The sequence below is a fragment of the Nyctereutes procyonoides genome, unplaced genomic scaffold (genome assembly GCF_905146905.1).
Source record: "Nyctereutes procyonoides isolate TBG_1078 unplaced genomic scaffold, NYPRO_anot_genome, whole genome shotgun sequence".
NCBI classification, from domain to species: Eukaryota; Metazoa; Chordata; class Mammalia; order Carnivora; family Canidae; genus Nyctereutes; species Nyctereutes procyonoides.
This window is the reverse complement of record NW_026575052.1, coordinates 69937116-69964718: the sequence shown is the minus strand read 5'-3', so window position 1 is coordinate 69964718 and position 27603 is coordinate 69937116. Positions and strand designations below refer to the sequence as shown.

The 27603-nt window shown below is 43.3% G+C and overlaps 1 protein-coding gene across 15 annotated transcripts in view; it reads left to right on the top strand.

Moving 5' to 3' along the window:
* KIAA1217 (KIAA1217 ortholog) overlaps nucleotides 1–27603 on the top strand; it is a 465513-nt gene that overhangs the window by 207415 nt on the left and 230495 nt on the right. The window contains exon 2 of one of the 15 annotated variants that reach the window (XM_055331019.1): nucleotides 12030–12194. The exons of 13 other annotated variants lie outside the window; for them this stretch is intronic. Coding sequence is in view for 1 of the 2 variants with exons in the window: in XM_055331015.1 (XP_055186990.1) it covers nucleotides 9537–9638 (102 nt within the window). In the remaining variant the exon portion in view is untranslated. Of the gene's footprint in view, nucleotides 1–9403; nucleotides 9639–12029; nucleotides 12195–27603 lie in introns of those variants that run through there. One more of the 15 variants, XM_055331015.1, reaches the window with a different exon arrangement.

Sequence of the window (27603 nt, the reverse complement as noted above, 5' to 3'; positions counted from 1 at the left end):
TCTACCTATTTTTGATGGACTTATAGAAGTCCATTAAAGCTTTTTATTACACTTAATTGTTGTATTGTTCAGAGATTATCTGCTGATTAATAAGCAGTGATTGCATCTAGAAGTGCATTTTACACCTAGTGGGTTTAGGGAAGGTCTGTTAAGTCACAGGAGCTGAGTGAACAGGGATTCAGAAACCACATGGCCTGGATTTGAGTCCTGTCCGGATTACTTATTAGTAGCTCAGATTTCCCACTGAAGAACAGACATGGGTCTATTCATATTCCAAATAAAATATGGCATCCAAGCTTAAAAAGCCTCTGAGTAAAGGAATTGGTGGTCTTTAAATGTTTTTCTCTTGAAAAAAAATTTTTTTTGGAATTTTCATGGAAATTATTTCTTCAAAAAGAAAGACACAGGGCAGCTTCGGTGGCCCAGCAGTTTAGCGCCGCCTTCAGCCCAGGGCGTGATCTTGGAGACCCGAGATCGAATCCCACGTCAGGCTCCCTGCACGGAGCCTGCATCTCCCTCTGCATCTCCCTCTGCCTCTCTCTCTCTCTCTCTCATGAATAAATAAATAAAATCTTAAAAAAAAAAAAAAGAAAAAGATACCAAAATCTCCCAATTTAGGAAATGGGAGTAGAACTTCCCCCAGCCCCGATCCATCTTGGAGCTCTCCTTAGGGCAAGGGAAGCTCTATCTAGAAGCTGTTTAAAGCTCAGGCCCTTGCCATTACTATTTGTCAATGTTACGTCATTAGAATTGCTCTCAGGAGCAGCATTTGAAACTGGTTTGCAGCAGTTTTCAAAAACCTATTTTTAAAAAACCTCGTCCTGAGAAATGGTGTCATCTCAGATGACATGGCTTATCTTCAGGTGTGTGGCTGCTGAGGGTTGAGCCGGTGGAGTGGGAAGGGTACTTTCTTCTTCCAGCAACCAAGCTTCCCTCTTGGTTTTCTTTTCTCAACTTTTTCTTAGGTAGGTAGAAAAGTAATTCACTAGAAGCTAAAATTCCCCAGAGAACCTGAGTTTGGGATCTGTTTTGTTTTTTCTCCCTGCAGAGTTCAGTGTGCAAGAGAGAAAGAGAGAAAGAGAACATGAGTAGTGTGTGTGTGTGTGTGTGTGTGTGTGTGTATTTATTTATTGAAGTTTAGTTGATACTGGGGATCCCTGGATGGCTCAGTGGTTTAGTGCCTACCTTCAGCCTGGGGTGTGATCCTGGAGGCCCGGGATCGAGTCCCACATCAGGTTCCCTGCATGGAGCCTGCTTCTCCCTCTGCCTATGTCTCTGCCTCTCTCTCTGTGCCTCTCATGAATAAATAAATAAAATCTTAAAAAAAAAAAAGAAGTATAGTTGATACTATATATTGAACACAATGTTACTTTAGTTTCAGGTGCACAGCCTAGGGGTTGGACACCTCTATATGTTATGCTGCACTCACCGCAAGTATAGCTGCCATCTGTCCAGGATCTGTTTTTATTATGAGTTGTGAAGCAGCACGGCTGGATTCTGCTATGAATTTTGGCCATTTTGTATTTCAGAGTGGAATTTCCTCCAAGATCATTCTAATATCGATCACCTTCTGGGAGAAGGATTTTGCTTTTGCTTTTGTTTTTGTTGGGGGTGGAGAGAGTCTGAGGTTACTAAATCTGCCATCTTCTATAAAACCAAACTTAATTCTTGGTTTGTGGTGACAGTTGTGTGGCATCAGGACAACCAGAGGCCATGGTACCTGTGGAATGCAGGGCAGCCTTAGATGGGGGAAGGACCAGGGAGGGAGGGACAAAGAGTGGAGACTGGGATGAACGCTATCCTAATGACACAGAGCTCTGCTGCTTTCGCTTGCAGACAATAAACTTACAGGTAGCAGAAAGAATTTTGAATTACTTATCTGTATGAAAAGAGCAATTGTGAAATATTATACATTTAGAGAATTTCTTCTCTAGAGATCATACAGTAAGGGGTGCAAAGATAATTTTTTGTGAGGATGTGAGTACAGTCAGTCCAAAGTGAAGGTGGGTGGTAGCTTTGTGGCCTTTCCAGCCCTAGGACTCTGTAATGTGGTCTTACTTCATACCCCTGTGTGCCTTTGCCTGGTACTCCTCTACTCTTGTCTGCTTGGTCATGATTAAGCAATGGAAGTGAAAATACTGTTTCCCACCATTGGCTTCACTAGGATTCATAAATGCACATGCTCATGTTGCCCCCATAAGCCCAACAGTGGGACTGTCCTCAGAGCCATGGATCTTGCCTGCCTGTTTGCCTTGCTCTGTGCTCTCCTCAGATGGTACATGCCAGAGCACAGCCCTCATGCATGAGATGTTGCTGATCCGTCACATGGCGTGCAAACTTTCCAGAAAGGGCCTTCTTTGTCTTACTTCTTGCCACTCAAGCAAAGCAGGCTGCTGCCCCACATATTTTTGGAATGGCTAAGAAAACAGATTTTCGGCTGGACCCTGGGTCATTTTCAGTCTTCGATATTAAGAACCTTTGTAAACACCCTTCACAATGACACTTGGAAGTCAGATCATGTTTGCACAGCCATTGTTAGTAAGGTACATGTGCCACCACCATCTTTCAGCCTACTGTTCGTTCCAGAGGGACAGTTTTTTTTTTTTTTTTGAATCATCTGCTTGAATTTTGCACAAAGATAGGTTGCATGGGCCGCCTTCACTTTTGATTGTAATTTTATTCGAATCCCTTTTCAAGGCAAGTCTTAAGGCTGCAGAAGAAGCCACTCTGGCCAACTGCCTTGTAAAGGACAATTTTCAATTCATTCTGTGTGTATGTCTGTGTATCTAGTGTTTGCGATGAGAAGAGCACAAACTCTGATTTAAAACTCTTCTTTCTTCAGAGCAATGATAGTGGCCCCATAGTATGTTAACTTGACCCTTTTAAATTGCTGTTTCAGTTGCTTATTTTCTCTCCCCCTTTGATGAACAATGCTGCAGTGACCTTTCTGTATCTGTGCACGTGTCAGCAAATATGAAGAATAAATTCCTACCTGGCAAATTACTAATTTACTACTGCTAGTTTGCTAGGATTACTAGCATTGAAAGGTATTGTCTAATTTTCTCTCATAAAGACTCACCAATTTATTCTGTCACTAGGGATATTTGAGAGTATGTTATGATACATACAGATACTATAACTCATTGCACTCACAATGATATATGAAATAGATCCTATGTGCAAATATGAACCCATTACCAAGTTATGTAAAATAAGCAGGACAGTTTACAGAGCAGTATAGGTAGCATGATCTCTTTTATTTTAAAAAGGCTGGATTCAAAAAAAGAAAAGGCTGGATTCTACTTGTGTGGAAAAATCATATCCATTTTCTGTGTATTTATCTATACATGAAAAGTTTCTAAATGATGCCTAATAAATTAGAGAGAGGAGCTAGTGTGTGTGGAGGGGGAGATTTATTTATTTATTTATTTATTTATTTATTTATTTATTTATTTATTTATTTACAGAGCCCATCTGCAAGAGCAGGGGGAGGGGCAGAGGGAGAGAGAAAGAGGAAGAGAAGCAGAGTCGGATGTGTAACTGCTTAACCGCTTAATCGCTTAACTGACTGAGCCACCCAGGCACCCTGAGAAACTTCTATTTTTAACTTCTGGACCTGTCTACTATTTATATTTGTATCATATGCATATAATACTTTACAATTTAAAAATAGTTTACAACAAAAGCGGATACTCTAGCATAGGCTGTGTTCTTCTAGAGGCAGCTGTAAGTTTTCAGGTAGTCTGAAAAAGTGACTTTTTCTATCCCACACACCAGCCCAGAAGCACATTTGTTTTTTGATGTAGTTGTCCCTTGAAGAAGGAAGTGATTCTTTTTTTTCTTCTTTTTTATAAGAACAGTCATTTCTGAAGGTGTCATTTCTAGCAGAATCTTCCCTCAATGAATGTATTTCAGTTAGAATCCCACCTTTCTTTTTTTTTTAAAGATTTTATTTATTTATTAATAAGAGAGAGAGAGAGAGAGAGGCAGAGACACAGGTAGAGGGAGAAGCAGGCTCCATGCAGGGAGCCTGACGTGGGACTGGATCCTGGGACTCCAGGATCATGCCCTGGGCCAAAGGCAGGCACTAAACCGCTGAGCCACCCAGGTGTCCCGAATCCCACCTTTCTAAATAAATGTTGTTTTGGTTTTGAACACCAGTTATATTTGGATTAAATACACTTAAGTTGCCTAAACTTTTCTTTTTTTAAAAAAAAATTAATTTATTTAAATAGTCTCTATACCCAACATGGGGCTTGAACTCAAAACCCCGAGGTCAAGAATCAAGTCGCATACTGTTCCAACTGAGCCAGCCAGGCACCTCTGAACTTGTCAACAGAAGCAGTAAATTCACCCTCCTAGGTCAGGCCATCCTCAGACCCATTGTCTAAAACGTTCACTTCAAGTTCACATGAGTGTACTTTAAACCTCACCCCTAGCCAAGTTTGCCGGAGATCAGTTTTGGATAAAAGGTACTTCGGCTTTCATGCTAAGTCTGTAACTATAGAACTATAATTCAGTTTCATAAGTGAAAAATCTACAGAACATGTAGATTTGTAAAGACTTCTTTTACAGCCAGACAAGAATAGAAGACAAGAAGACATACTGTCACAGGATACCTTTTGGAAGAAAAGAAATGACACTTTTTATACTCTTAAATCATTGAGGAAGCTTTAGACATTATTTTAAACTCTAAATCCTTTTTAATTCAGATGCACATAATGCATTTGAGCCACAAGTGTGGTAGATTTATGTGTTCCTTTTGTGCAAATTGGTAGATATCTTTGGTAATTAGATTTTTCTTCATATCTCCCTCTCGAAAGCTGCTTTTGAAACTTCACTTTTTTGTAGTTTTTTTTTTTTTTTTTTTTTTTTACTTCATGAGATATCTCAGTTCTGTAGCTAACTGCAAATGTTTGCAAAAGGGAACCAACATAAAACAAATGCCTCTTAATATGGTATTTTGTGAATAAACAAACACCTGACATTAGTTGGTTAACCTAAAAAAAAGAGAGAAATAACTATGTTAGGGGAAAAAAAGGGTAGGATCATGGTTGTGATTTGGAAAGCAAGGAAAGCTGTGATTTAAGCAATTTCTTTTTTTTCTTCTACCCAATTTCATATAGGTAATATAATTATTATAGCCTCCACGTGGTGGCATGTCACTTTTAAAGCTAATTGAACTTTTTTTTATATCATTAGAAAAATGGACCAAACTTCCTATATCATGGAGTAAATACAAGATTTCCTTCTTCCAAATATTTAATACCAGTGGTTTTTTTAAGACAGTCATGGTACCTCCAAATCTCAAATGTGGTCAGGTATGCTGTCGACACAAGGCAATAAGCAGTTTCTCTGGATGCATTCAGACCACCACAGATAAGAACTAGAATGCCCACAAGTGTGATTACTTACTGTAGGCTGGAAACTTTCACACAAATTATCTCATATCACCCTCCAGAAATCCCTTAGGACAGCATGCCTAGAAATAAGAGTCTCAGAAGAGTCTAGAGACTTGGTTCTTCAGGCAGCAGATCAGTTGTGATTCAGGCCCAACAGCATTTTCCTGGGATCCCTGAGGTGTTCACTGTGAAAACTGTTGTTCATTTTATAAGGGAGGATTTCCAAACAACATCATCATGCAGAGAGTGATTTACTTCTTACTTCTATTGCCTGAAGTCCTCATATGTACCTCCTCTCCCACCCCCCGCCTTTTGTTTTGTTTTGTTTTGTTTGCCATTTCAGTGTTACCCCAAAGGGTGGACTCAAAGACGCCGAGGAGGTAGGAACAGCAGTCGGTTTGCTCCTTGTGAGCAATACCTCTTAAGTCAAGCCTGGAGCTAAGTTGTCAGGAACGCATTTATTAAGCAACCTTCTTCCCAGCATCAGAGGAAGAAAGCTGCATGCGTTGATCAAATCTCTTCCCTCAGTGTGCTCTGGGAGCAGACCTTTAGAATTCACCCCAGAGAAAGAATACTTTGTGATTCATAGAAAATGCTTCACAAAATGGCTCTTGCTCACACATTTTGCATAATAACCCCCAAACACACTACACTCCCATTGCCAATATTTTTTCTGTGTGATTGCAAAAGTTCTTACGAGAATTGAAGGGACAAATTGGGCAACTTTTCACAGGTAATTCCTTGTGCGGGCCAGAGTAAAGTATAGGTCAGAGGCGCCAGACCTGGGCCTCTGCTCTCTAAAGAGGCCTGCATCATGGCTTCTGCAAATCTTGATAAGCCACCAGAACTTTGTAGAATTGGGAACTTTCACAGAAAAATCAAACATCTCACATTTTGAGGGGGAAAAAAAATCAGATGATCAAGAAACACTGGACTCCAGTTTATTTGTTAAAAGTTGTATGAGAGCTAAGTAGCAGCTGCCCCATTAAGATGCGGGGTTCTGGTTCTCAGGTTCCCCCCACCTCCCCCACTCCCTCTCCCACACCTGTCTCCCTTACCCGCCTAACTCCTGTGGTAGCTAGCCCTGCCGTGTTTGTAGGCCTGCTCCATGAGGCACTGTGGTGAGGTGGGAGCCATCTGGCTTTTGTTGTTGGACAGACTAAAGTTCCAGAACTGGTTCTACCACTTACTATTTACGTGGTCTTGGGCAAGTCACTCAGTTGAAGGAGTCTTCCATTTCTGCAGCAGGTAGTTTACAGATCCAGGACAGAATAAGAGAAGTACTTAACCCACTGTCTGGCTTAGTGTACTCAACACATGGAAGCAGCTATCATGGAAACATCTCAATAAAAACATTTCATGAGCAAGGATCAGTGTCTTCCAATCAGGGTCTTAAATGTTCATGGTTGTTCAGGGTGGGAGGGGCCTCAGAACTGCAGAAAACACCTTAGTTTTATGGAGAAGCAATTGAAAGCTAGGAGTTGACCAGTCCAGGCTTACTCAGTTACTTCAAGGCAAACAGGTTCAGAGCCAGTGACTTGCCACCAACCCAAGAAAAGGCCTCAGAGGGGAGCCTTGAAGTGCTTTTTTTTTCTAAGATTTATTTATTTATTCATTCATGAAAGAGAGAGAGAGAGAGGCAGACACACAGGCAGAGGGAGAAGCAGGCTCCATGCAGGGAGCCTGATGTGGGACTCGATTTCGGGTCGCCAGGATCACGCCCCGGGTCAAAGGCAGGCGCTTAACCGCTGAGCCACCCTGGGATCCCCCCCCCCCCCCCCGCCGTGAAAGTGCTTTTTGAATCAAGTGTGAGCACAAGGTAATTTCAGTTAGCATAAAGGTTGTACAGCTACATGTGATCGCTGGATTTAGAGAACCAACTGTCATTCACCACTGAGCACTGAGAGTCTGGTTTGGACAGGTCCTGCCGAGGCAGCGGGGATGGAGCCCTGGGCCGTAGTACTGAGGAGGCCACTGGCCCCCCCCCCCCCCCGCAGAGCTCGGTCGCTAGTGGGGGGAGCCAGGAGAAAACCGGTGTACAGATGGCTTCAGATCCAGAGAAGTGCCACGTGGGCGATAAAGAGGATTTTGTGAAGGATCCCTGGGTGGCGCAGCGGTTTGGCGCCTGCCTTTGGCCCAGGGCGCGATCTGGAGACTCCGGATCGAATCCCACGTCGGGCTCCTGGTGCATGGAGCCTGCTTCTCCCTCTGCCTGTGTCTCTGCCTCTCTCTCTCTCTCTGTGTGTGTGTGACTATCATAAAATAAATAAAAATTAAAAAAAAATCTTTAAAAAAAAAAAAAAAGAGGATTTTGTGAGAGGCAGCCAGTCTCCCAAACAGCCAGGCAAAGCACAGGCAACATTTTTCTCAGGAAGAGGAGTAGTTAAGTGCAGAGAGTCCAGGGCAGGAAGGGGCTTGTCTGGTGAGAGGTGGCTACAGGCTAGGGAAGCCACTAAAAGGAATTTGGATTTTATTCTCAGTATGTGAGTTTTAGAACATTTTAGAATATTTTTAGCTTTTGTTCAAACGTTGTTTTACACAGAAGCCCCTTTGTGGCAGGCGGAGCAGAGGCTTTTAACTAAGCCAGTCCCCAAAGTGTCCTTGGGCACTCCAGGGCTTGATGGTCACTGTGGAAACCTCCAGAACAGGCAGTTTACAGAATCCTGAGAATCTGTGACTTGCTTACCAGGGGTCCCATTCCTGGGGTCCAGAAAAACCCATCGTTCTTGTCATTAACCCAAAGGCCAAATGTTGGTGTTTTTGTTCTTTGTTTTTTCCTAATTGTTCACACTTTCATTAGGTCTCACGTTTGCAGAGTATCCACTAGGATGTTTCATCTTGACCACAAAAAAAGGACATACGTCGATGCCACAGTATCTGAAACGGGATACACATATCCTGTGTCTCTGAGTTGGGGTTTTCCCAGTGGCATTGGGATCCATGTAACCTTTGCCTTTTCATCTGCTCCACAACTCACAAAAAGAAATTGTTAATTTGTTTTCCAGCCCAACCCAGTGTTCTTCGTTTTGGGGTCGTTGATTTGAGGTCAGGTTTTGGCAGCAGATGAATCCACCAGTTCACAAAGGGAACCCACCGGAAGCCCCTCCCCCCCCCCACACCTTGCTCAGGCCGGGCCTTCTGATCACACCCAGCGGATGTTGGCTGACAGTGGAGCATACGGGGCGCAGGTCCCACCAGTACCTTTAATACAGGGCATTGCTCATTGTGGGCCGGCTTGCAAACATTTTGGCCATGTTGGCAAGATCAGAGGATAGCATTCACCTCCCTTATTTTACAGATGGAGAAACTGAGCCTCAGAGAAGAGATGTGCTTTGGATCAGTGTCAAGGCTTATGATCGCAGGGTGGGTCTGTGGTCCTGGTGTCTGACTCCCAGTGCCCGGGTGACCCTTGTATACCAGCACCACATTCTCTAGAGTGTGCTGCCTTCAGAGTGCAGTCTGGTGGCATAGGTAACACAAGATACGCCATCAGGAAATCGGAGGCATGTTCTCTGGGTGGTTCTCAAGCATTTGGCCATCATAGCCCTACCTCCACCCCTTTCTTCTGCTCTAGAACTCTGGCCTGGTGGGTTGTGAGGCAGCTATGCATTCACCATGACTGCACTTTTCAGGATGCAGCGAATTGACCAAACACTGGTGTTGAGACAGCTGGCAGTTTGGCCTTCGCCTCATGATGTGAGAAATAAGTTTTGATATGAACTGAGCAAAAGCAGTCTCTCTTTAATCTGCAAGGGCGCGTGGACATGAGCTGCCCAAATGTGCGTGAGCCCCTTCTCACGCAGTGCGACTCAAGTTTTCTTTAATGAGAGGTGCGAGGGCCGAGCCCAGTTAGCCAAGTGAGATACGTGGAAAAGAGCATTCTCACCCTCCTTTGCAGCGTCCACATCCGGATTTGCCTAAACCCCACCCAGGCTGCATTTGCGTAGCAGTGAAAAACCGGTATTTTCTATCCATGAATCACACTGCAAATCCTGGGCCTCTGTCCTTTGGGTGCGTCAGGCCAGCTTCTGGGAAGGATGGGCACAGCTGAAGGCAGGCTGAGCATGGAGGAGAGAGGACTCTGCACCCGGGGGTCGAGCAGGTGACTGCTGTTGTCTACCTGCCCCTCTGGACATGGAGCCATCTCCGTGCCCTCCCATAGAAAGACCAAGAGAGGAAGGCGGAGTCCTGAGTTTCTGCTGTCGGGGGCTCTGCAGCGTAGCAGAGAGGAGCAAGGTACAGAAGTGGCACGATTCTGGGGATTGCCGTTCCTCCCCGAGGTCTCTCCTCTGCTCTGTAGTGTGTCCCTGGCCACCTGGACCTAGCAGCTCCTGGCCATTTATTGCCAAGTGAGGGCCAGAGAGGGCTGGGGTGGGGGTGGGGGGTTGGTCCACTGTGGTTTCTTTTAAGTTAAATTATGCTTCAGTGCAGGGGATGATTGCCCACAGCAGTTAAACGTTGTTTAATGATAATTAAATTACTTTTCTTTACTCCGAAAGACCTCTTCATTTTCGGGACAGAGGCGGGAAGCATTGTTCTTTGATTATATACAGAAGGTCTCTAGGTAAGGTGTAAACCATCTATTGTGCCGGGCTCTCAAGTCATGAATCTAGGGGATTCTGATGTGGAGAAGGCGCAAAGATTAGCAAACCAAGTGCTTCCCAGTTTAAGAATCTTGTCAGAAACCGAAAAAGCTGCCTTTCCCTCCTGCCTTCCCCTTCACACTCTGGCTAGGAGTCTCTTAGAACACGCACGGCCACTCCTGAACTGGTCTGGATCATCCCTCCAAGCATGGAGGAGGTTTGGCATGTCCCGTCCTGTTCCTTCCTGGCTTTAGTTCCTCCTCAGACTGCGTGGATCTGCCCAGGAGCCCACAGAGCTTTACCAGGAGACAGCTCCATTCTTCCTGGGGCTTGGGAATTTCACCAGCTTTCTTCTTGGGAGGAAGACACTCTCATGCAGTGGCAGGAGCACAGGGATGTTGGCTGGAGCCCATTGCAAGAAAAAAAGAAAGAGAGAGAGCCTTCAAAAATGAAAAGCTCTATGACAGGATATTCATTTGATGAGTCTTTGTATCAGATCTGTTATGTCATGTACCTGATGTCCTGCCGCCAGAATTAAGATGTTCTAAAAAGAAACCTTTGGAAATGTATCCCAGTGATGGAGTTTGATGTAGGAATAAAAGGGAGGGGAAAAATGAATCTTCCTGTTGGAACTGAACTGGCTGTGATTGCACAAAGCCTGCGTTTTAAATTTTAATAGAAATGATTGGCAATATGAGGATTTGTGTGTGTGTGTGTGTGTGTGTTGTTTTGTGTGTGAGCCTTGGAACATTTTGGTTCAGACTACTTCTGCTTTCTCAGTCTTGGGTGTCAATTCAGTGGCCTGGCGTGCTTCGTTTAGACTTTTTTGAGCTCGGGTGATACTGAGCTGGCAGCAGGAAGGCTGCAGGTCAAGGTTTGGGTCCGTAGCAAATAACTGCAGAATGAGACACACCAGCTCATAGGCCGGAGAAAGCAGATGCTGGTCATTAGCAGGACAGGAAAAAGCCTAGGGACCAATGACTGTAACGTTTGGACTGGGCAGAGCAGAGCAGTCTGGGCACATAGCAGGGTATTTAACCAAGGTGGTCAGCAAAAACCTTCTTTCAAAGGAGCTGTGAGTGGAGGAAGGTGAGGAAAGGCACAGTCACGGTGTTGGTGGCATGATAAAGAAGGACAGGGTAACGATCTCCACGTGGAGACTTTAATTCTGTCCTTCCCAGAAGAGAGAAGGTAAGAGCATTCCATTTCGGAGAGGCTCCTTCAAGTTATACCTGGGTTGTTTCCCTTTCTTTTTTTAAGATTTTATTTATTTAGTTGAGAGAGAGAGGAGAGAGAGCATGAGGGGGCGGGGCAGAGGGAGAGGGAGAAGCAGACTCTCGGCTGCACAGAGAGCCAACATGGGGGCTCGATTCCAGGACCCCGAGGTCATGACCTGAGCCAAAGACTAACACTTAACCGACTGAGCCACCACCTAGGCACCCTTCTACCTGGTTTTCTAGTGGCTTCTTGAAACTTGGGTCTAGAGGATGCGGAAAAGAAGATCTCCTTTATTAGAGAAGTGACTGGCAAGCAGTGCTGGGCTCGTTCTTAGGGAGGACAGTGTGGCATGGAGTGGGGAGCGCCCTCAGCCACACCCAGAGTTCCCCTGAGCCAGTCAGACCCTGGACTGGATCCGTGAGGCCCTCACACATTCCCAAGACCCTATCCCCTGGTGAATCTTGGTTAATCTTCCTAGTCTTGAACTGCGAATCAAACCTCACTCAAGATCAAAATCTAACTCAGAATCAGAGAACCCAGGAGCCTCGGGGAATATCCAGCCATCCTCAAATGGGACATGAGGCCACTAGGGCCAGAAAATGTAGGGGACTTATTCAGGGCCACGTCAGTCTTCCTGAGAATAGCCTCCCCACTGCTGGCTCATGCTTCTTTTTGGGGAAGGGCAGAAGGATGTGGATAAGGCAAGATAATCTCGGGGTTGCGTGTAGCATGGGCACATGCCCCCACAGCTTCCCTGCATCCCAGGGCCCTGCTCTCTGACATACCCGGCCTGGGCTCCTGACCGGTCTTCTTGCTCTTCCTACAGTGGACAGCGCCAGGTAGCCTGGAGAAGCTGAGTGGTGTCCCTCCCAGGCAGCATGTTTCCCATTGTCCAGATGTCACCCGTGAAAACCTCCAGTGACAAGAACTACCTCTGACAAGTGCTGTATGCCAGACAGATTCGGGAGAGGGGAAGAAAAGTGATGTATAGGTAAAAAGGAGAATGTTAGACCTGATTATTTATTGTGTCATCCAAACCCCAAATGCAGAGACACACACAAACACCCATACACACAGTGGACAAGATCTTTCAGATCCTGACCTGGCTTTGAAAAGCTGGAGCTAACAGTTGTACTAAGCAAAATCTAGATGAGAAAAAGCAAATTTGGGAACGATCCAGACTGACGGTGGGGACCTGTGACTTGAAATACAGTCTGTGGAAGTCAGGCATGAGGGAGACTATTCTTGGAGCCAGCTCCAGTTGCAAACAATGCTCAGAAGCATTTCCTGTCATCCAGGGTTTTACATTTTAATGAGCCTGTAGATGCCCATCAGCGCATCACGAAGGTGATCGCTTTTTCCAGCAAGCTGTTTCCCCTCAAAGCCCAGGGCTCAGGGGCAGCTCTTCAAAGATGAACCACTCTCTGATTCTAGCAGAGGCAGATGGAGGGAAGTTAAGCTCCCTCTGCCCTGTTCAGTTGCACCAAGATTTCCAGCTAAAGTCAGTAATCAACGCACCCTACTTGGTGAGGGATGCTGGTATCTTTTAAAAATAGAGGGGTCCCTTTGTGTGTGTTTGCGAGCTTTCTTTCAGTGGGAAATAAGAGTGCAGCTTTTTTTTTTTGCTGTTGTTCACAAATTAAACTTTGGCTGTTCCACATAGGCTTTCTTAACTGCAAGTACGCTTGCCAAATCACTTGGAATTACCCTAATAGGAATTTGGTCAAACTGCTTAGTGCTAAAAATGAGCCCTACTTGGGGGTCCCTCCTGGAAAGTCCTGGAGTCTTGGAGCTGAACTGTTAGCCTCGTTCCCTTCTTCCAGGAGTCTGAGCACCCCTGAAGATGGTAGCCTCACAAGGGAGTCTGGCCATGGCCCACTTGCTGGGGTTCCACCTCCAGCAGCCCCGTGGAGGGGTCACTTCCAGACCTAAAGCAGAACATTCTCAGTGCTTCCCACTCCCCTCAACATGAGAGGAGTAAGAGCATGAGAGGAAAAGCAGACAAACCTTCATTTGCTTCCCTGCTTCCAGGCCCAACCCCCAACTCACGTACACACACACACTCACACCCCAAGGTTGAGATTCTTTCTCCTGTGAAACTGGATTCTGAAACTCTGAACCATTCTGTCTGTGTTTTGGCTCAGTTGCTCAGAAGGGCTCAGGTGTCTAAAATCAGGATTTTCCCATGGCTTTAAGATTCGGCCTGCAGATCTGTCCCCTGTAGGAAACTGAGGGGCCTTCGTTGGGTTTGTTTTTCTCACCCTCTAAAGAAAACAGAAACATTAAGATCTTATTGACTGTGAGAGCCTAAAGACATTTAAATCAAAGTACTCTTGTTGTAGGACCATAGGCCTGGCTTCCATGTGTGTGCTGTGCTAGCTGCAAAAATGAAGCTGAGAGTCGACTCTCTGAAGGATTCTTCAGATCCTCTGAAGGAAGGAGATGCATAAAAGAGCAGTTACATTTTAGGCAGCATGTTTGCATACAGGTTCCTCAGACAGTCTCCCTCAGACTAGTCAGGGAGCCTGTAACTAGGAAAGACATCACGAAAAACAAAGTACTTGTTAGTTCTAGTAATATTCATTCGTGCCATGATTGACACTTGACTCACGTAGTCAGCACACACAAGAAAGACACAAGCATATTTAATTTTTTTTAAAGATTTTATTTATTTATTCATGAGAGACACACAGAGAGAGGCAGAGACACAAGCAGAGGGAGAAGCAGGCTCCACGCAGGGAGCCTGATGCGGGACTCGATCCCGGGTCCCCAGGATCATGCCCTGAGCCAAAGGCAGATGCCCAACCACTGAGCCACCCAGGCGTCCCGCATATTTAATTTTTAAAACATTTTTGAGATATAGAATAGTCCACTAACTGTTTAATCTAGACTATTTCCTTTCATCTAGACTCCACTGAAATTGGTAAATACTGGAATGTCATATTATATACCCTGCCTCACGTGTTCTGTCTATGAATAGAGATGTCCGCCCTTTACGTCGTTTGCAGGACTATCATGAGGAATGATGAGGAAATGATAGATTTAGAGTATTAGGGAGAAGGGGGTCAATATGCCCTTCAGAAAAGAGAGTGACAGGTCATATGAAGTAATCATTTAATGTCAGTTCCAAATGGGTGTTCTGAGGGCCCCAGAATAGGTGGTATCAATACTTCTTTTCCATTGTACGTATGCCCTTCTGCAAATGACTGTTTATGGCTATAAGAATTAATCTTCTAAGCTCGTGCTATGGAGTGTGCCTTCTAAATAGTCCTACAGAAGTTCATTTAATTTGGAATTTTGCTGACCTTCTGTGCTCTGATTTTCTGTTGTTGCAGTGGAAATGGGTTCTGGGTTCTAATTCTGTTTCTGGGCCCAGTGAGCACTTCTCTCCCAGGCCGCGATGGCCCGAGAGGGGATTCTTTCCCCTGTGCTGTGGGTGGAGAGGCTGTGTTCCGAGTGAGGGCCTTCCTGGGGATATACGATGGGGTGAGAAGAAGAAATTTCCCTAGTGGTCTGTGAGAGGTCCTGGGGAGGAGTCACAGGCTGCCCATGAGTAGGGATGGCTGGAGCTGTTGTGTGGAGGTTGGGCTGCAGTGGCAGCCTGGTTACTGTAACCAAGACCGTGAGGAGAGACTCAGGGACAGTTGGTGGCCGGGAGGAGTTGTGGGTTCTGCTGCCATGCATATTGCATAGAAAGGATGTTTGCCTGAGCTAAGCCATGGGAAAAAATTTAAATTTAAAGACCTGAGCTCCTTTTGGCAACTGAACCAAGATAGTAGATACAATGGTTTGACCTTTGAGAATCCAGTTTTTGACACACAAGGGGATCCAGTTTCATGGGAGAATAAAGTTCCCAACTTCCCAACTCTTGTGTGTGTATGGGGGGGAAATCAACATACAAGTCTCATTACAAAGAACTGGACCTTGGTCACTGTCTTGAGTTCCATTCTCCTTACCACGGAGGATCCAGGGAGGAAGAGGCGACAAACACTAGAGTGATGGGAGAATGGAAGAAATGGTATGATACTGAAGAGAAGGCTGACTGTGATGGGTTTGTTTTCTGGAAGTACAGAAAGGGTTGCCCTGAAGAGGGTCCTGACATTATTTCACTGCGCAGAGAGCCACACAATGAGCCACACATAGAGAAAAAGACCTTGAGACTAAATACTAGTTGACCAAGTTGTGACAAAACTTTGGCCTCTGTTACCAATGAGGTAGGTAGGTTGTTGCTGTTGTAGAGACTGGATGGTTAAGAGCAAATATTCAAGGGAGCCCTAATTTAAGGGGCTAGGGAAGTGGGAGCTCTTTCTGGGGTTTCCTTACAGATAAAACACTAAAGAGCTACTAGAGAACTCTAGAGTAATATCTGTGCTGGGGACCAGGGCAAAGACCTACCCACATACATAGTGCTCCCCATAGTAAGACTCTTCTGTCTGTGTCTTGACCCCTCATTCTGCCGAGGTCACCCATTCTGGTCTACCTGCTTCTCCGTCCCAGACAACTATGATACATGTGTGTGCATGTTGGGTGTGTCAGGGCTTCACCCAAAGCCTCCCTCCCTCTTTCCCTGTCTCCTTCCTCCCTTTCTCTCTGTCTGTATAAATACTCACAAGAGATGAGAATCTATTTATAAATTTTCCCACTGTGCCTCCTTTATAATGTATTCACTGCTACTCCTGTTTGTCGGTGGCCAGGAGGGAAGAGTCCATATGAAGGAAGTTGAGACTTGAAAATGTGCAAAATGCGGGCACCCGGTGGCTTAGTCAGTTAAGTGTCTGCCTTCTGCTCCGGTTATGATCCTGGGGGCCTGGGACCGAGCCCTGCCTTGGGCTCCCTGCTCAGCACGGAGCCTGCTTCTCCCTCTGCCTACCACTCCCCCTGCTTGTGTGTGCGCTCTGTCTCTCACAGAAATAAATAAATAAAATCTTAAAAAGAAGAAAAAATGTGCAAAGTGTTAGTCCATGTGAATGGGGAGGGAAGGCTTGAAAAAAGGTTTGGGTCATTCCAGTGTACTTAGCTCTTGTGGGACACACTTGCCACATCAGGCCACTGCATCGCCTCCTGTCTGGGTTTCTGTCCCTTGGGGAGAGTCTGGATGGTGGCTTCAGTTTCATAGAGGAGGGATTCTGGGTTCTTGAAGGCCAGTGTCATGCCACTTCCACCATCCCTGACTCGTCTTGACTCTGATAAGGCATTTTAACCTCTCAGTCCCTTGTTTTCTAGCCAAAGGTGGCTAGTCTTTTGTTTGCCATGTGTGGTTGTGAGACTAACCACTAAGCATTTAGTTTTTTTAGTTTTGAGAGACTGTATTTTTCTGAGATTGGAGTTGCTGACTGGTCTTACCTAATTGAATGACCTTATGTTTACACGTCTGGGTGGAGCCTCTAACATTTTTATTATGAAAATATTTCCTTTTTTTTTTTTTTGTCCACTGAATAGTAGGTTTGCGAAGAGTATTATTTAAAATTTTGTAGGGTAATTACAGATTTAGTGCTAGAGGCACTCCCAATCACACACCTCAAATCCATATGGCAGGTATAGAGTGATTTTTCTTTCTTTGCTCTGAGGTGAGTGGGCCATGTACAACATACACAGGAACGGTCACGACTGTGTTTGAGTGCTTGAAATTTGGTCTCTCCTTATTTTGTTATATTTCTGAGTCTTAGAGAGGGCCAAGAAAAAGATGCCTTGTGGAATTCCCTGCTAGTCAACACAAACCCAAATGGTAATTTCGGAAAGGAATAGTCAAGAAGAAACAAAAGGTTCACATTTTATCAGGTTGACACAGTTGTGAAGGAGATGAAAGTTGAGGTCTGTGTTAGTGTGTTGAACTAGTAACGCCAGTTTTAGAGTTCAAAGAAGAAGAAGGGGAGGCGAGGGGGAGGAGGACCAAAAGCAGGAGGAGGAGAGAAGGGGAAGAGGAGAAGGAAAATGAGAAAGAGGAGGAAGAAAAAGAGAAAAGCACACACATGAAAGGAGTGGCACAGAACATTCCAGAAGATCACTGAGCTGTGGGCGATGACATGTTTACTTCTCTCTTCAGAAGTTTATTTCACAGGAGAGCTGGGACAGGACTCGTAGGATGAAAGCAACGTGGGGGATCTGTAAAGAACAGGAAAAGCAGCTGTCTGACAGGACACATATCACCAGAGTTTTTCTGAAGTTATTTTAATCTGTACTTACTACTGTGTTGGTCTTGATAATTTAATACAAAGACATTTGCCATGGCCTTCGTAATTTATTTGGACGTGAAGACCTCGTGTCTTCGCCCATAAGTAATGCTTCAATTCGTCCTATACAGAGTCTCAGATCCACGTACACTGCGTTTGGGTCAAATAACTGTCATCCTGGTGAAACCACTCCATGTGACTGGGGTCCTTCAGAAAATATTTAAAACATCTTTTGTAACTGATAACACCGTGACCTTCGCCTTCATATTAGCACATGGACCTTAACCCCATAAGACACACTGCTCCATAGTCAGCCTTCCCCTTAGCTCTCTTCCTTAAGCTCTTGTCTTTATCTTAAGACTGAACAAAAACTTCTTTCTCGAAGAGTCAGAAGAGTGGAGGATGAAGAGACACTGGCCGGCCAGCCATAGCTGTTTCACATCTTTTTTTTGTTGTTCTTTTAAAGATTTTATGATTTATTTGAGAGACAGAGAGAGAGAGAGAGAAAGAGAGAGCACGCGCACAAGCAGGGGGAGGGCCTGAAGCAGACTTCCCCCTGAGCAGGGGGCCTGATGTGGGACTTGATCCCAGGATCCTGAGATCATGACCTGAATGGAAGGCAGATGCTTAACAGACTAAGCCACCCAGCCGCCCCTGTCTGTTTAATGTCTTAATGTCTTTGTCTCACCTGTATTCCTCTGAAAGTTTTTCTTTTCCCTCCTTCCTCTTTTGCCTCCATTCACTGAACAGAGTATGCACTTTGTACTGGGTACTGTGTGAGGCATGACATACCATGGTGAGCAGGATGGGCTCCCTCTAAGGGGGGAATCAAATATAAAATAATTACAACTGTGGTGAGTAGTGGGTTATTTTTGTTTTGTTTTGTTTTGTTTTTGAAGATTTTATTTATTCATGAAACACATAGAGGGAGAGGCAGAGACACAGGTGCAGGGAGAATCAGGCTCCCTGCGGGGACCCTGATGTAGGACTGGACCCCAGGACTCCGGGATCATGACGTGAGCCAAAGGCAGATGCTCAACTGCTGAGCCACCCAGGTGCCCCTGTGGTGAGTGTTAAGAAAAGATTAAGGAAGTTCAATGGGAGGGGGGTACTGACATAGTCTGTGCCTGGGATCAGGAGTAAAGTGTGAATAAGCAAAGCCAGAGAGGAAATGAAAGGACTCCAGAGTTATCTTTAGAGGACAGGAAGGAGAAAGGACAAATCCAAAAGGGAAAAAGGCAAAAGGTACTTTGTTTTATGCAGAACCCTGGAGACCACATTATAATTCAGTTCTCAATCTGTGGATCTGTGAAGACTGATCTTTCTTTTGAAAAATCTTTTTATTAAGTTTTTTTTCATTTTAATTCCAGTAGTTAACATATAGTGTTATGTTCGTTTCAAGGGTACAATGTAGTGATGCAGCAATTCTCTACATTACTCAGTGCTTGTCATGCTACACGTGCTCTTTAATAGGACTGACCGTTTTCTTTTTAATTTTCAAGTTTGACTTTTATTATTGGTATTGCATTGTTTTGTTTTGTTTTTAACATCATGCTCCTTCACTTGGTTTTATTTTTTTTTTTTTTTTAATTTTTTTATTTATTTGTGATAGTCACACAGAGAGAGAGAGAGAGGCAGAGACACAGGCAGAGGGAGAAGCAGGCTCCATGCACCGGGAGCCCGACGTGGGATTCGATCCCGGGTCTCCAGGATCGCGCCCTGGGCCAAAGGCAGGCGCCAAACCGCTGCGCCACCCAGGGATCCCCCTTCACTTGGTTTTAAACCATAATCCCCAAGGGACTCCTCAGTTCTGAGTAATCTCAGCCTCCTCATCCAGAAGATGATGATGAAGACACAGCCCATGTCTGTGGGTGTTCAAGCTCGGTCCCAGCTTGAATTGTCTGGGGCCTTTCTTCTTTCTGAGAATCTCAGAGCAGAAAGGTGACTTAACTCCCTTTCCCCCTCATTGTGCAGATAAGAATGACTACATTCTTGCTACAAGGGGTTCACAGCTCACAGTGGGAAGGAGGGCTGGCTCCGGGCGCAATCACCCTACCTGGACTGTTGGGTCATTTTAGATCAGCCTGCTATTAACACTGTATCCAACTCTAAAGGGGTTTGTTTGCAATGAACCCTAACCTAAAAGTGATTTCCTACATGATTAACAGGATCAAGGACTGATTTTTTTTTTTTTTTTAGATTTTATTTATTCATAAGAAACACAGAGAGAGGGGCAGAGACATAGGCAGAGGGAGAAGCAGGCTCCCTGCGGGGAGATTGATGCAGGCAGGACTTGATCCCATGACCCCAGGATCATGACCTGAGCCAAAGGAAGACATTCAATCACTGAGCCACCCAGGCATCCCAAGGACTGGTCATTTTTTATTGATTGTCCATATACTTCATCTTTTCTCTTTTTCTGATACCATTACTTTTGTCGATCATGCGATTATGCTGTTCATCAACAACCCCTCCACCCCAGGACTGGATGACAGAAATCAAACAAAAAACCTGCCAGGATGCTTTTGTGATCACATAACTAGCTGTAATGCAGGTGAGAAGTTTGGAGTAGAAATTTGTCAGTTTTGATTACAAGGAGATTGAGTTATTTAAACTTTATGCTTCTCCTCTTCTCCATAAATATAATAATGAATTCTTATTAAGCATCCACTAAGAGCCAAGAATTCACGAAGCTGACGGGAACAGAAAGATTAATAAAGATGGTTTGTGTTCTCAAGGATCTCCAGTCTAGTGGCAGACATATGTGTATATATATATATATATCTGCCTGTATAAGACAGATGGAATAAATCTTCTGTGGGGAATATGGGTAGGCATTATAGGAATCTAGAGGAGGAGAGTTCTTCCTGGATGAGAGAACCTGGAAGCCCTTCAGAGAGAAGGAGTATTTGCATTGATCTTAAAAGTGTGATAGACTGCTACTACAGCCAAATGGGCTCTTTTAAACAATCAAATTATTTTAGTGGTTAATGCTTCATATGTTTGATAATGCCTTAAAGAGAGAAAAAGCGCCTGTTGAAGCAGACCTGTTTTCCTTTTATCTGGGCATCCTACCTGGCACATGTTGATTTAGAAACAACTTAGTATTCTGCTCACGCTGCTGAATGGTCTGCCTAATGTGTCGCAATAGAGGGAGCCTTGAAATTTGGATGTAGGTTGAATTTTCATAAATCAGACGCATTTCCCATTACCTTACATTTAATTAAAGAGACAGTGTGCTTTCTGATTCCCCGTAATTGGCAGTGGTAGCTAACCCTCTAGCTCTCTTCTCTTGCCCTGAAGCTCCCTTCCCTAGCAGTTAGCTAATTATCAGTGCACTTAGAGTAACAGTGAGTCACCAGAGGAGACACAATTAAAAAAAAAAAAAAAAAAAAAAAAACGGAAACAAGATACTGTCTGTGAACAGGGATGGGTCCTGGGGCAGATCATCCCTTCCTAGTTCATTTCGGAAGAAAGGTCAGATTTCCTATATTTTGATTTTCATAAAACTGGGCAGACCAACAGTTCCCTGCGAACTGTATGTCAACAACCTGTTATATTTGAAATTACTCTTTAAAATGAGGTGTAAAACTGCACTACACTTTCTCCCTGCCAATTAATTGACTTGCTAACCTCCTGCCAAGTTTCGTCCATTTTAAAAAGAACTGCTTTAAACATTCATCAAAAAGCAGACAGCAAGTTGTACTTTGGCAGAAACATGAAGGCTAATATTTGGATCTGAGCACCCACTCACTCAGGGCTGATCACACTGAAGGCACAACGCATGGAGTTGCTTTTCTTTTAGAGAAATGTTGCTTTGGGACCAAGAGACCATGGTCTTTGTTTTGTGCAGCCTATCAGTAGAGGATGTGTTTGGTTACCTCTAGAAGTTCTGCGATACATTTAGACAATGCAGATACTTATTAAGGGGCCCTTTGAGGAGTAGCAGAATGATAAAATCTACCCCCCAGAGTTTGGGGCCCCATCCTATATAAAACACTAAATAAATCTCACTTCTGTGGTTTTAAGAGTTGGTGAGAGGGCCCCTCATTCTCTTCCCTTCATCTCCTCATCTGCCATAGACCACACTCAAATCAGTGCAGGTAGGGAAGTGTCCCCCAGCTGAGGGTGGGGCAGGGGTGAGGACAGGGGAGGAGTAAGTAGTGGGTGATGGAAATAGATTGCTAAGCTCTGGTTTGAAGTCTGCCCATCACTGGTCTGGTCTGTTTCCCTCTCTACAGAAGGAAGGTGCTGGTAATGGAAGATCCTTAGTGCATTCCTTCACTTCCAAAAGAGAACAGTTTTCATCATCTTTTTAAGTAAATCTTTCACATTTTGAACAATGATCTTGGATTAATACCCAAGATGGTTGGTTGTTGGTGTAAAGAGTAAGTGGAGTCCCTGAACACTGTGTTCTGTGATACTTCCAGTTCTGTGACACTTGGATGAATAGACGGCTCACCTTTACCCACTGACCAGGGTCCAGTGACACTCTTCTCTTGTTACAAGCGGGCTGCTAAAATACTTATAGACTGTTCCTCTATCATCATAAAGGCAGTCCATGTGCATGCATTCCAGTGAAATAGAATATACTGTCTCTAAATTGCAGGAAGAATGGCATCTTTGTTATTTTTATCTTTTTGCAAGCATGAAAAATAAAGGTAATAAATGAAACTACTGCATTGAGAAGTGTAGCTTAGATTTCTTGCTTTTGAAGACACTCAAGAGTAATCCTGGCATGTGCCACCCCTAGCCCCCGCCTAGCTCCATTTTAAAGCAATATGTCTTTGAACGACAAGCCACAACATATAGCTTATTTATTCTTCTGAGGGAAAATGGGTAAGATTGCCAGATTTCTATGAGAATTATAGGGTTTCCAGTCCTCTTGGAGAAAATGACTGAGGTTCAGTGTCATTGGAAAAAGCATATTCTTAATTTGCCTATAATTTTTCCTTTAATTAGTACTTTGGTTCCACTTTCAAAAGCACTTTTAAAGCTTTCTTTTCTCAATTTGGTATCAAAATTGCCCAAAAAATGCCATTTAATTCTAGGATTATTTTCTGTTTTGATTGACATAAAACATGTCATTCTTAAGGGAAAAATATTAATACATATTTTGGTAAGGGACTCAGTTAAATAGGGTTTTTGTAATCCTTTCTCTAAGAATGATGTTTAGTGGCAATAGATAATTGGGAAAATCTCTCAATATAACCACCATGCTGTCTGAATCTTGGTTGAGATTCCAGGTCACTGGTGCTAATTTAGGTTCTAAGGGTAACCGTTCCATCAGTTATTACTTGCATTTGATTAAGGGAATAAAGAAAGGGATAATGAATGATTTGTTAAAAGGCCTCTGTGTGTAGGCCTTTTAACAAATATTCCCCCATGTGCATATGTGATTCTAACTGCTATATCTAACTGCTATATCTAACTGATATATTCCTTGGATAATCTCCTGCCTCAATCTCTTCCATGAAAATTGTTTTATTAAAAAAAATATGACTTGCCCTCACACAAGATGAAATAGTGCTCATCATCAGGTTCATGCAGAGCTCACCTCTGTTTTAGGCTGGCCACAAGAAACACAGAGAGACCAGGGCTCATGGGGACACTCAAAAGAGTAAAAAATATGGTGATGGTGATGGTTGTGGGAAGGTCTGGGTGGGAAAATAACCTGGCATTTCTCTACCCTTAGCCAAGTGATGACACTGGAAGTTCTCTCGGGCTCCTATCCCCTTCTTCCTACATGATTAGAGTCCCATTCCTGTAACAGATGCAATGTGTTCAGGCAGTAAATAATTTTATCTGTTGGAAAAGATGTTCAAGTTGCATACAAGATGAAATGATGTCTGAGGTTTCTTTAATGCCAAAATTCCTTGAGTGAGTGACCCACTGAGAAGAGTGTGAGTTTCTAGAGCCGCGCTCAGGGGAGCCCTGCCTTCACCAAGTCGCTCCATTGTTGTTGAGCATTAAATATGGAGGTTGATTGTCCAATTCCAGTCAACTCGAATATACATTTACAGGTTCTTGCCACATTGCAGCCAAATTGGAGATAGCTATTAAAATAGTAATGGATTTATTTAATAATTGTCTTTGAATTTATTTTTTTCTCAAGGCAACCATTAACAGCCATCCTGGAATTTCATCCAGAGATCTGTTTCCACAGTGATCCCTGTGAAATAAATCAGATTGAAGGGGTTTTTTTCCCCCCTTCTGAGTTATTTGCCTAGAGGAAAAATTCTTAACTTTCCTTTTCTTCTAAATGCATATTAGAATAAAGTGTTCTTTGAAAAGTCTTAATGAAAAGAGCAAACATGGGAATAGCTTTCAGTCTGATTGTTTCTCCGGGATCCAGGCTCTGAAAAAAGAAGTCTGCAGGAGGAATGTCAGGGGACTCCCACCGTGTAAAAGTCTATGCCCTTCTGCCCTTTAGACAATTGGCCTGTTGACGATTTATGGAGAGCAGCCTTTGTGGAGAAAAAATATTACAAATTAGTTCATGTTCTGAGTTATTTTTGCCACACTAAATGCATAAGAGAGGGAAGCTGGCTTTTTTTTTTTTGCATGTAAGATGCCTTATTTTGTCCAACTCCAGGGAGTGAGGCAGTAGAAATTATGTTGAGAGATTGGTAGAGGTCCCTGTGGTTACTATCAGGAGATCAGACTCTTATTAACTTTTGCAAATGTGAACAGGGAAGAACACTTGAAAAATAAACATCAAACTAAGTATTTCTCTTTCTCCCGTTCCTCTTTCTCTAGAGAGATTCTTAGACCACGCGAGGCACTAACCATCTTCTCTGAAGCAAGATACACTTTGCAACTTCCCTTTCGTAGTTGTTTTCAAGTTCTTCCTTTTCGAGTACTTGAGGCAAATGACATGACTGAGTCTCTCACATCCAGCTTGCTACCCCAACGCAGGGAGGCTCCCACATGAAGGCCCTTTGCTTCTCTCCGGATACGACTGTCCTGTGCCACATCCTTAGGTAGAACCCCATGTTGTCTTTGAAAGTGACACAGTGTGTCATCTTCATTATCTTAATTCAAAAACGTGGATAATACTCCCAAAAAGTAAAAATGTAAGATCTTGAGCTCAATTATAGCAGACACCTAGTGGGCCACAATTTCCAATACAGTACACATGAATTAGACATACGTACTGTAAGCGACATACGTACGTAAGCCAAGAAACACAACTGTAATCTCTTAAGTAAGAAGGTAAGGGTCTGTGGGCCATGTATTATCAGGAGTAATTCTAACAACACACATATCTGTGAATCAATCTTATGCAAATAGCTAGAAACTTTATTTATTTATTTGTTTGTTTATTTATTTATTTATTTATTTATTTATTTATTTATTTATTATTTAGCTAGAAACTTTAAAGTCAGGAGAAGACCCGAGGTGACTGATGCTTATTTTCAGATTGGTCCAATATTATTGGGTGATTTGGGGGGAATAATGAATGCTTCCTAAGACTTGGTGATAAGAAAATGAAACAATTGCTTTCTTTTAAAAAACTTGGAAATAGGGATGCCTGGGTGGCTCAGTGGTTGAGCGTCTGCCTTTGGCTCAGGTCGTGATCCTGGAGACCCGGGATCGAATCCCACATCGGGCTCCCTGCATGGAGCCTGCTTCTCCCTCTGCCTATGTCTCTGTGTGTCTCTCTGTGTCTCTCATGAATAAATAAATAAAATCTTTAAAACAAAACAAAACAAAAACCCTTGGAAATAGACTTAACAGTGTTAACCAAATCAGACCAAAGTAAATGGTGACAGAGGTGTTAACATTGTGGTAACTTAGTCTACATCAAGAGGATTTCTCTGGTTTTCTCCTAATAATCTAGTTGTTGTGATTTAGATTTCCATGAAAAAAATAGGTCTTGGATATCAGAGGTCCTGTGGCCTAGGTTGGGTAAGGACGGAATAAGCGCACAGCTCCCATTTGAAGCAGCGGCGTAACATTTTATATTGCTTTAGGTGAAGAGCAGTTTTGCAAAGTCAGCATGTACTGTTCTTCATCTTCAGAATAGATAAGACTAGATTTGAAATCTTGAAATCTTAACTCCCCAGGGAATGTGAATGGCACACCCGTGAAATTCTCATTTCGAAGAAGACAATTTTACAGATGGTGTAAGATAAAAATATACTTTATGTTTAGGAGTTAATTATAACAATCATGACTGATATCTAATAGAACAGTTTAGAGGACCACATAAGTATCCAACATAAACCCGCGAGCAGAAATTGTCAAATTCAGAACTCCGCAAAAAAGTAAAAACAATGAGCCCACTACCTGTAAATATCCTTTGCTTTCCCCTTCCAAGTCTTATTTTACATGACTGGTGATGTTTTTGCTGTAATTTGAAAACACAGCAGATTCCTGTTATTTGCCATAGTTATTTGTCCAGTTAAATGGCTGGAAACACAGACTTAATGAATACTGAATTTATTAGTGAATACTGGATTTCCTAAGGGGAAATACAAGGTTAGGTTCCTGTGAGCCTCTGGTCACAACATTCTTGCCAACCAGTCAACACAAAGTCTTGCTTTATATGTATTTCTTACTTTTTTATAAAGATTTTATTTATTTATTCATGAGAGACATACAAAGAGAGGCAGAGACATAGACAGAGGGAGAAGCAGGCTCCTCACAGGGAGCCTGATGTGAGATTCATTCCCTGGACCGGGGATCACAACCTGAGCTGAAGGCAGATGCCAAACCGCTGAGCTACCCAGGTGTCCCACTATGTATTTCTGTTTGAAACAACCTTATGTAATGTGCATTGGTGATTCATTGACATTGAACCTATGGCCGACAGCACTATAAATCCTGCCTGAATGAAGCTTATTATCTAAGACAACTCTCTTGTCTGTATACACATCACAAGTCTTTTTGCACTTAGGAACCTAGACAGTGCTTCCACACATTTGGGGGACATTTTAAAAAGTGAAGTCACCAAAAAAAAAAAAAATGTGGGAAACATAGCACTAAAGCAATCTGCAGAAAGGATTTTTTGTTTGTTTTGTTTTACAGTATGAGAGTTAAAACAAGGCAGAATGTGGCCTTGTTGGACATCAGCCATTAGCGTGCTCATTCTTCGTGTGTCAGTGAATGACTGCAAAAGTGCTGGGATTATTAATGTGGAGGGGGTAACAAATAAATTTCACTAAGTAGGTGAGTTTGCACATATAGAATCTGAATAATGAGGATTGGTTGTGTAATAACACAGTAGTTTCTAGTGGGTTTCTTTCTCATTAAGCCTTTGCTTACAAAGCAGGTGAACTATACGTTTTAAATATCTTAAAATTTTGGGTTTTTTTTAAAAGATTTTATTTATTTATTCATAAGAGACACACAGAGAGAGGCAGAGACATAGGCAGAGGGAAAAGCAGGCTCCATGCAGGGAACCTGATGCAGGACTTGATCCAAAGACCCCAGGATCATGACCTAAGCCAAAGGCATACACGTTCAACCAGTGAGCCACCCTGATGTCCCCCAATTTTATTTGTTAATTATATCTCAATAAAAATTTTTTTTGACTAGGAAAAAAATCCAGGTGAGATTGATGCTACTGGCTCTGTTGACTTTTAGCATGGGTGTAATTTGGTTTTTAGTTGAATTTGCCAAAGTAGAGTTTAGTTGCAATTACGATGTGCTAGGAGGAGACTATAGCAGGAGTCCTGCCCATCACTTCTGCCTTCTTGGCTTTTTTGATATTCTTATCTAACCTGTTCTTCCAGATTCAACCCTCTAGTGCACTTGACAGTGTTCCCATGAATATTAAGGGGAAGGGAATGCAGCCCAGTCCCCACCATTTCTTTGTCCACCCAGGCCTGCTCCAGTGTGGAAGAGATGAATCTAATTCATAAATTCCACAGCTTGAGTGCTCTTGATTTTACTCTTCCTTAGTGAGACTGTGATTGGATTGGGCTGCAAGGTCATTGGAATCAGGGCTGTTTCATTTCATATCATTTTACATGTTATTCTAATAATAGTACAAAGAGAGTTGGATGCTATTTGCTGATCATCCGTCTTATTGATGTCATTGAACAGATCGCAGAAACACAAAGGAAATTATATGGCATTTCAGCTTTGATGTCCTTTGAAAAAAGAAAAGAAGGTCTTTGCAGAAATGTAAAAGACAGAATGACTTAAAATTCCATCTATTTCTGCTTGGTTTGAGAGCATCCCTTACTGTGCCTAAGATAGGTCCTAAATCCTATGGAAATC